The sequence below is a fragment of the Citrus clementina genome, unplaced genomic scaffold (assembly GCF_000493195.1).
Source record: "Citrus clementina cultivar Clemenules unplaced genomic scaffold, Citrus_clementina_v1.0 scaffold_8, whole genome shotgun sequence".
NCBI classification, from domain to species: Eukaryota; Viridiplantae; Streptophyta; class Magnoliopsida; order Sapindales; family Rutaceae; genus Citrus; species Citrus x clementina.
Genome location: NW_006262022.1, coordinates 19,759,322 through 19,769,024, shown reverse-complemented (window position 1 = coordinate 19,769,024; position 9,703 = coordinate 19,759,322). Strand labels below are relative to the sequence as shown.

The window sequence follows — 9,703 nt, the reverse complement described above, 5'->3', positions numbered from 1 at the left end:
TATGCCATAATAGAACTTAATTTAAATAGTTTCAGTTGATATCTCATGTAAATATAAGTAGATTTCTGGTTGTATATTACACATCAGTGATTAAAAAAAAATAGATTTAATGTTGAGCTGAGATATGCTCAACTTTTCATAATCTTCTACCACACGTGCATGTATAGTAATATACAGTTAAGAATAAATTAATTGTATATTCTTATCGAACAACGATCAATTACATATTTTTAAAATGTTAGAAAAAATATCCGTTCTGTACTCAATTTAAATAAATAAATAAAAAGACAAATATTTGGACAGTTGGCTCTTTCAACTATTAAAACTTATGATACTTGACACCTGCCATCTAGCATTAGAATAATTAAATCAAAATAAGTCATTAATTATGCTTTTACAAGTGATAAAGGCAAGATTAGGAATCAATTTACTATTTATTTTCAAAGAACTGAGAAATTAACAAATCATAATGTCGCCTCAAGCTCTTATTTAAAATTAAAGCAACTTGAGATGGTTCTCACATATATATAGTAGACTACCTAATTCCCCTTCATTGAATTCAATATGATTAAGACTATGGAGCAAGAAATTTGAAAAGTTCTCATTCATATGTGTTCAAACTATATGTATACAAACGTGATTACTCATTCATCTTAATTGTAAACACAATAAAGTATTATCGATTATCGCAACTCTTTGTCTCTTTAATATTTTTCAGAAGAATAATAATCAAACACAAATGGCTGAATCTACGTTAAAATTGATCAACTAACTATACTACAAATAAGAAAAGTTACAAAAATATAGAGTCAGCTTTAGGTATGGAAATAAAATCAAAGACAAATTTATAATATTATAAACTAACTTTTCATAGTTTTACAATATTGTAAAAATTTGTTTACAAACTTGTCAATTCAACTACACATACATGATCACCTGTATGAAAAATTAAACAACCATAGAGTACCAAAAGCACATGCACTTGAAAATTTGAAAAAATTTTGAAAAATGAAATCCCAAGGATGATAACACAAGTATTACGCTCTTCGGAAAGTACCCTTTGTAATACACAACCATCCTACGTTAAAAAAAAAAAGAATCTGACGACGATGGGGAGACAGCTCGCTATGCTCCTGTACCCAAACTGGAAAGATCTTCAGGAACATTTTACTACTTCTTCAAGGTTTTAACGAGGTCTTTTAACTCCCATTTCAAAGTGGAAAGATCGATGCCTTGCAACCAACTAACAGTAACTTGAGAAATGCCGAATAGCAAAGATCAATGACAATGCTTCAATGTACTTGTGGGTTGTCATATTTTGAATATCAGTTTAAATTAATGGCAGCAACGAACGTATAGTATTCGCAGTGTTTTCTTTATTTGTTTATTTATTTCATCTCAAATAATTTGCTAAATAATATCGTTGTTATTCTCTTCTTCACAGACTAGGATCGATGACCAAACAATTTTCTACATTTCCAAGCTTCTAGTCAATTTCAAAATTAGTTTTGAGCATGTTTCAACGTAACAAAACTTATGGGCAATAACTTTATTTACTGCCTATTTCTCGGTGAATAAGATAGTTTGAGGAAGATAATAACATACATGGATGATTTTTCTTTTCATAATGATATTAATCAAGAACGACCACAAAAACAAAAAGTCATTTTGTTAAGGGTGCGTGAGAAGTAATTTAAAATTAGAATAATATTATGGCATATAAATATATGCGTCAGGATGTCGATAAAATTTACACCTATTAATTGAACCCCAAAAAAAGAAAAAAATATAACATATGAATATTAAAGTTGGTAAGCAATAGCATCCGCCTTCATTTACCTTAATGATGAAAAGCCATAATATAGCTAAGTTGTAGCAGAAGCACAAAAAATATTCCTCGTTATCTTCTTCCAAATATTACTGTGGCTACCGCCACCGTTATTGCGGCTGCCTACGCCGTCTGCGGTCTTTTCTTCTCCTGTTGGTGGAAATTGAACTGGTGGTATCACCTTGCATTTTTGGTTGACAGAACTGTTTAGTTCTAATTCTTGGAAGCCACTGCTTGCATAACCGAAGGTCTCCTCAGAAGCCTTTCTTCTGCGATAGAAGCACCAACACAAACATGCCATTTCTTCAATTCTTTTAAGCTTGCTTGATTGGTGTCCAGCTGCTCTGGTCTTTCTGTGTTTCCACAACTTATCTAAAGTCAAAATCCTGATTAAAGTAATTGTTTGACAAATGAAAATACTTGAACAGCTGGCTGTACTCTCTATTATTAAAGCTTATCATACTTAATTAGAAATAAAAAAAATAAAAAATTAGTTATATATTCTTTACAACCAACACAAGCAAGATTACAAATCACTTTCTTATTTGCTTCCAAAGAAATTATAAATTAACAAATAAAAACTTGAACTTGTTAAACATAAAAGCAATTAGCCTTGAGAAGGCCAGTTCCCCGCAGATAGCTAGTAGATTACCTAATTTCGTTTATGACATTAATTCAATGAATTCAAAGATGTGAACTAATAAATTTGAATATTCTCATAAACTGATAAGAGGAATTTGGATCTCGTATGTTGATACGAGCCGTTAAAAATATTATATAAATAAAAATGAACGGTTAAAATTTAATTATTGATACCTTCTTAATTTTTAAATACTAAATCCAAATACCGAAATAACTTAAGCAAGTTGAGATCAAATAAAACGGGAAGGGGAAGACCAGTTTCTTTGTTTCTATCCACAATATAAACCATAAGATCCCTTTTGGTTTTAGATATCCTAAACTTTTAAATAGATCCCAAGCCAACCCTAAGTCTAATTCCAATACTGATCCAATCTAAAATTACTTCATACTCCATTTGAAATACTTTTTGAAATAAAATTTATTTAAGTAGAGCTTTTATTGATAGAGATTACACAGGTAAGTTTTTTTTTTTAAAACAAAAATAATGAAATGAATTCGTGAATGGTATTTTAGATAATTTAGCTCTTTAAATAAGCTCTACAACCTCTAGTCCCAAAAGGTTAAATTTTGTGTTTTTATTCGTAAAGACAAAATAACTTATCTAATTTTTAGAAACTCTACTCAAAATACAATTAAACAATGTTGAAATAAATCATACCGAACATGAACTTAGAGATAATTCTTACATATGTTCTAAATTGAGCAGAGATTATTTTGAAGGAAGATAACCTGGCAAAATATTATGAGATAAGGATGTCTTTGGGTTTATGGTCCCTAGAGGAGGACAAATGATTACCATTCTATACTTTTTTTAATTTTCAAAATCTATCATTGGATTGAACAATATTAATGACCAAATTAAAATCCTTTCTTGATCTTTTACGGATCTCGTACTGCCTGTAGTTTAGTACTAGTGTATGATTAGAATTTAATTACCTTTATTTTTTAATTTATTAATTACCGATCAAGTTAATAAAATTTACCTAGAAGGAGGTTAGATCAGGAGAGAATCATGATCCTTAATGGCCAAAAATTTATGTTAGAAACTTGAAGATAGCCTTGAGCGTTCTGGTTCACCCTTCGAATGTTCTCATCTTATTATTCACCAGGAGCGAAGTCATTCTGAAGATCGAAAATCCTGCGGATCTCCTCTAGAGTCTTCACTTTGATCAAGTCAGTAACAGTTTGGAATGTCCAGTCCAGCAAGCTCTCGTTGTTTATTACATTAAATGTTATATATACACACACACACACTAAGTATATTAATCATATATATACTTTTCTAATATATATATATATATATATATATATATATATTTTAAAGTTGTTTAGAACAATGATTTACACAATGTACAACATTTGTGAAATTTATATTGAAAGAAAAATATTAAAGAGAATACAAAAGTTTAGACTTTTAAAACGACTTTACGTAACATTATTGAAACTATGTTTATCTCTTTTCTCTATTTCTATGCATTAAATTTGACATATTCTTTTAATTAATTATTAATGTAGTGCATACTTTTTTTTTATATCACTTACTGTAAAAAAAAATTAATTAAAACGTTAATTTTGTAACCACACCACCAATGAAAAATCTTTGAAATAATGTTTTAACAAACAAAAAGAGAATTAATTTCATCCTAATAATATTACTAAAGAGAGATCTTATTTTACTTCTAATCGTTATTTGGTGCAAACATAAAATCAGCTGAGAACGAAATCCTTCTCCGCCATCATAAGTTTACACCATTCAACAGCCAATCAATGATCAACATGTGGAAGCCGAGCAGGATATTAGCAAGCTAAGCCCTGCTAGTCAAAATGATGCCTCGCAACCCACGAAAGAGTAACTCGGGAAATGCCGCGGAGAAAATGTCAATGACAATGGACTCCTCACTTGTCATATTTTGGATATTAGCTTAAAATTAATGGCCAACAACGTATAGAAATCGCCGTTATTTTCTTTTCATTTTTATTTATTTGGTCTCAACCAATGCTTAACAATGTCGTTGGTATTCTCTTCTTCAAAGACTATAACACTTTTGAGCTACAATTGTCAGGTTTAAAAGTTGATTCCATGATCATGGGTTCGAACCCCCACAATATATTTTGGGGTTTAATTTCCTTCCTCAATTTGAGTGAATGCAATTTTCTCTCTTTCGAAATGTGAGTGGAGTAGACGTCTCTCGAATATTAGAGATGATAAAAATTTGGACGGGTTTTATAAGAATTGATGTAAACTAGTTCCAGTAATAATCTGATTTGTAAATATCAGTTGTAATCTCATATAATATGAGTTGTACTTTTTAGCAATAGTCTCATGTAATAAAAAAAAAAAAAATTGATCCCAGGATCGTTGATCGACCAAATAATTGTCTATATTTCCAAGCTTCTAGTCAATTTAGAAATTGCACTTCTTTTGTTTGGCCAAATTAAGCCGTTGAAACAATGAGTTTTGGGAAGGTTTCGGCAGTGAATAAACCTATTGGCAACAATTTTTTTATATGGGTGATTTTTCTTTTCACATAATGATGTTATTAAAGAACAACCACAAAAACAGGCAGTCAGTTTGCTAAGGGTGAAAAGTCATTTAAATTGAACACACAAAAAAATAAAAACATATATAAGAAGTTGCAGATAATAACATCCATTTTCATTTACCTTAATTATGAAAAAGTCATCATATAGCTAAGTAGCAGCAGAAGCACAAAAAATTTTGCTCGTTATCTTCTTCCAAATACTACTAGAGTTGCTGCGACCGCCACCGTCGTTGCCGCTGCCTACGCCGCCCGCCGTTGTTTCTTCTCCTCTTGGTTCAAATTGAACTGGTGCTATCACCTTGAATTTATGGTCGGCAAAATTGTCGCGGCCGCTGCTTGCATCAACCGAAGCGGTCTCCTGACAAGCACTTCCTTTTCCACGACGATAATAATAATAGCAACAACACAAACAACACATTTCCTCAAGTCTCTTAACGTATATGTAGCTAGCTCTTCACTTTCTGTAATTTATTTGCTCTCCTCCTCTTGAATTATCTATTTCCACAACTTATCTATAGTCAAAATCCTGACGAAAGTACTTGTTTGAACATTCGGACAGCTGCCGCCTGGCTGTCTCTTATTATTATTAAAGCTCTTCGCCTTCTTCGCCTCCCGCATATGCATAGGAACTTCCACATATGCATAGGAAAACCCAAAACAAATCTCAGGCAAGACTGAAGCTTTGTAGAATTTTTTTTTTTTTTTTTTGAGATGTATATTCATAGACATGTCTATTTCACTAAACCTGTCTTAGGACAATTATAGTGACATTTCCGTCCACCGGGCTTCGCTCGCTTGATCCCCTACTTGGTTGTCGTCAATTACAAATACTCATAATTGGATTTCAATAATTCAGAGGATTCACATTGGATAAAAGTAGGCCTTTTGACACTGCTCAAAACTTCTCGTGAAACCCTTTATATATTTAAAATTACCTAAACAACCAAATGCAATTTAATTTATTTCTTTTTTTTTTTGAATGAAAATTGAATTAAAACTTAGGTAAATTATTCATTTAACATATATTTTACGCCCACCCCAATCCATACTTTATATTTTTATTTTAATAACTAATTTTTTTTAAAGAAAAATATGAGAGTTTAGAGTTATAAAAATATAAACTACATAATAATTAAGAAGAAATACAACTTTAAAAATTTACGATTTGTATGTATTTTATAAATAAAAATATTAAAAACATATTTTTTCAGGATAAAATTTTTATGGAAAGATGATTAATTTTAATAATGTAGATTTGTATTTTATAAATTAAACCGGCGGTATTTTAAGAAATAAAATTCAAAAGGGTGTTCTAAGGATATTAGGGGGGTGTTAAAAGCTCCGTTCATTACATAAAAGCGGGCAGCATTACACTTGCAGACTGTCGAGCCTAAGCCCAAATAATAAAAGGCAGTCACGCAGCCCAAAGGTGGGGACGATGCGACACGTACACCATAATCAGCAGCCAATCATGATAAACGTGTAAAATGCCAAGTTGGGAGCTAAAACCCAATTTGACATAATGGTGTGGTGAATGCCCGCAACCCACTGGAGCAATTTGGCCACTAAAATCTAAAACGCAACTGTCTTTGCAAGGAGCTTCGCAATCCGAACAGATCAATAACCGCAAAATAGCAAGTGGTCATGTGCTGGCAGTACCACTTGCAGCTGCAGAAAGAAGAAAGAACTCATCAACGAAATAGCCACGTGCATCATACATGACCATTTCATCAGACATTTTTTGGCGTCAGTCAAACGCGGATGCCAGCATGGACAAAGTCAAAGAATCTTTGATAAAAAATGGGCAATTCTAATGCTATATAAGCTTTTATACGAATAATCATTTCATAGAACATTACATAGCTCAAGATAAATACCCTTAGTGTGGGTTATTATTATTATTTTTTAATGGGATGCACAATACAACTAATACATTTACAATTGAAATTCAATGGGCGTTGGTGTGAGTTTAGATAAGAGAAGAGAGTAGTATTTTACAGCACAATTAAAGAATGAATAATAGTTTTTAATAATTTACTAAAAATGATTTAAAAATTTCTTGTAATAACATAAGAAAATTTGTTGCTTTTTAATATTTTAATTAAAAATAAATAAAATTTCAAACTAGGCGAACGTTAGCTTTATTTTTTGTATGCGAATTTTTATAATTAATGAAAGAGATACATTTGAGATGGGAAGAACTTTTTTTTTTTCAATTTTTTTTATGGCTCACCACTACGGACTAGTTTTTGCATCAATTTTACTCTATCTAAAATCGAATTCATTGCTTTTAAAAAAATAATAATCGAATTAACTCTAACTTCACTCGTTTAGATCCTTTTTGGAATTGAGATGCCGTAGAAAAAAATTATAATTATGAAACAAAAGTTAATAATTTGTAGTAAATATAAATTTTAAATAATAATTTTAATAAAATTATTAAATATATAATAATTTTTTTATTATACAAATAAAAAACTATATCAATATAACTTTTAAATTATAACAATTAATATTTACTAAATATTTTAATATTCTACCTTTTAAATTACATCTATCAAACTTTAATTTCAAACACTCGGCTAAAAAAAAAAAAATCCTTATCCATGTAAGTAAAACAGACTCCAAAAAGTGAAAGTGAAAGTGAAAGTGAAAGACATCAAAGGGCATTTCACAAAAAGGAAGATATCAAAGGGCAAGTCCTAAAAGTTTTTAATATATATTGTCAAATAATGTACATTACGGGTCCCACATTTAGATGCCAGAAAAAGACCCGCATGATGTTAACCATCAGGGGTGATTGAGAATCGATCTCCAGTCTCCACGGTGTGGCCTTCCGCGTCTGATGTGAAACGGTCCAACTTGGCGTAACAATTTCTCGAAAAATAAAAATAAAAAATAAAAAATAAAAACTTAGGCCTCAAACGTAACTTGACCGGCTTCCAGAAGATACTCGTCCTTAAGAGTTAAGCCACTGAAAAAAAAATTATATAAATAAAAAAACCATAAAACAAAAGCAAAACCAAAACGGTTTATTCAACGCGTAATTAGGAGAAGAAGAGAGAGAGAGCGTTTTGTTTGTTTAATTGTTTGGCGGAATTATTAAAAATAATAATAAGAAGAAAAAAAAAAGTAAAATTTAATTGAAAAGGAGAGAAAGAAGGTGTTGGGAATCTGCAGTCAGGGCCGGGAATCCTCCCCTCAAAAGGAAAAGAAGAGTTTCTTTTTCCGCGGAGCTGCCTTCCTTCATAAAAAGAGAAACCCTGCTTTCCTTTCTTTGCCAAAACTCCTTTGCCTTCCTTTCTTTCTTTCTTTCTTTCCAAAATCCCAATTGCCAAACAGAAGATAAAGACTAATCCTCCTTATATATTTCCTTTCCAGTCGTCCCTCTTTTGAAAAATCAATCAATTTCAGCAAATTATTCCTGAAAATATTGTTTACAGGTAATGATAAATTTTTGTATTAGTTTCTCATAAATAGTTTTTTTTTTTTTTTGGGTTAATCCATTAACTTGATTTCAAATAGGAATAATATGGATAGAATCGAAGTCTTATAAATTTTTATATTAGCTTGCAAGATTTCAATCAACTGATTTGGAATGGAAAATTTTGCTGTAAAGGTTGAAGATGGCGGAAGAGCACAGATGTCAAGCACCCCGTTTGTGCGTGAACAACTGCGGATTTTTCGGGAGCCCAACAACTCAAAATCTCTGCTCCAAATGTTTTCGCGATCTTCAGTTGAAAGCACAACAATCTTCCTCGGCCAAACACGCCCTTAACCAAACCCTGATTTCTTCGTCGTCGTCGTCGCCGTCGCCGTCGGTTGATTTGTCTCTGCGCGAGAGACCGGCGACGGATGTGGAGGTAGCGGCAGAGGCGGAGAAGCCGCCGGCTGAGGTGGCCGCTCCGGTGCAGTCGACGGCGGCGAACAGGTGCATAACTTGCAGGAGGCGCGTGGGGCTCACGGGGTTCAAGTGCAGGTGCGGGTCGGTGTTCTGCGGGACCCACAGGTACCCGGAGCAGCACGCGTGCTCGTTCGATTTCAAAGAGATGGGCAAAGAGCTGATTGCGAAGGCAAATCCTGTTGTGAAGGCTGAGAAGCTTCAGAAGATATGATGAATGGAATCGAACGGACGATTCTTCTCTCTGTCGTTTGGTTTGTAATTTGGCATTTCGCGGCGTCGTTTCGTGTCGGACGCCGCCGTGTTGGTCGGGGGAACTGAAGGGGTGGGCCCGGCGGGGGTTGGCAGTGTTATTATGTGGTGTATGTAAAATTCGATGATAATTTCAAGTTTTAACTACAATTATACTTTTCTCTTTAAAAAAAAAAAAAATAATTCCCTGCATCTAAAAATTTAATTCCATAATTGGTGGTTGGTGACGTGGAGTTTGGTGGTAGGTGTTATAGATTATGATTGAAATAAGTTAATTAAATATGTGAAAATGATAAGTCAATATGATACGAGGGCATTGTCCATTATTAAGTAAATAAAAGGTTAATAGATGATATTTTTCCATCACTCTGCTCCCACTATTTGCTAATAATGGACATTAATTAGTATCAAATCCATTACACATAACAGAAGCAATTTTAATTGAAACACATTTAACACATTTTTGAACGTTAAATCATGTTTAGTTTTTTTATACGATGTCGTTCTAGATATAAATTTAGTAAGTGTTGGCCCTAT

At 32.4% G+C, this 9,703-nt stretch overlaps 1 protein-coding gene across 2 annotated transcripts; it reads left to right on the top strand.

Annotated features, from left to right (window-relative positions):
- Positions 1–8,055: 8,055 nt before the first annotated feature.
- On the top strand, positions 8,056–9,321 carry LOC18035611 (zinc finger A20 and AN1 domain-containing stress-associated protein 3). Of its 2 annotated transcripts, none has more exons than XM_006424200.2 (2): positions 8,056–8,456; positions 8,633–9,321. In XM_006424200.2, exon 2 carries the CDS (start codon positions 8,640–8,642, stop codon positions 9,126–9,128), a length of 489 nt encoding a protein of 162 aa, XP_006424263.1. In that variant the 5' UTR covers positions 8,056–8,456; positions 8,633–8,639; the 3' UTR covers positions 9,129–9,321. The 2 variants fall into 2 exon arrangements, with proteins under 2 accessions (XP_006424263.1, XP_024035369.1); XM_024179601.1 differs by having other exon boundaries at positions 8,085–8,456; positions 8,583–9,321.
- The last annotated feature ends 382 nt before the right edge of the window (positions 9,322–9,703 follow it).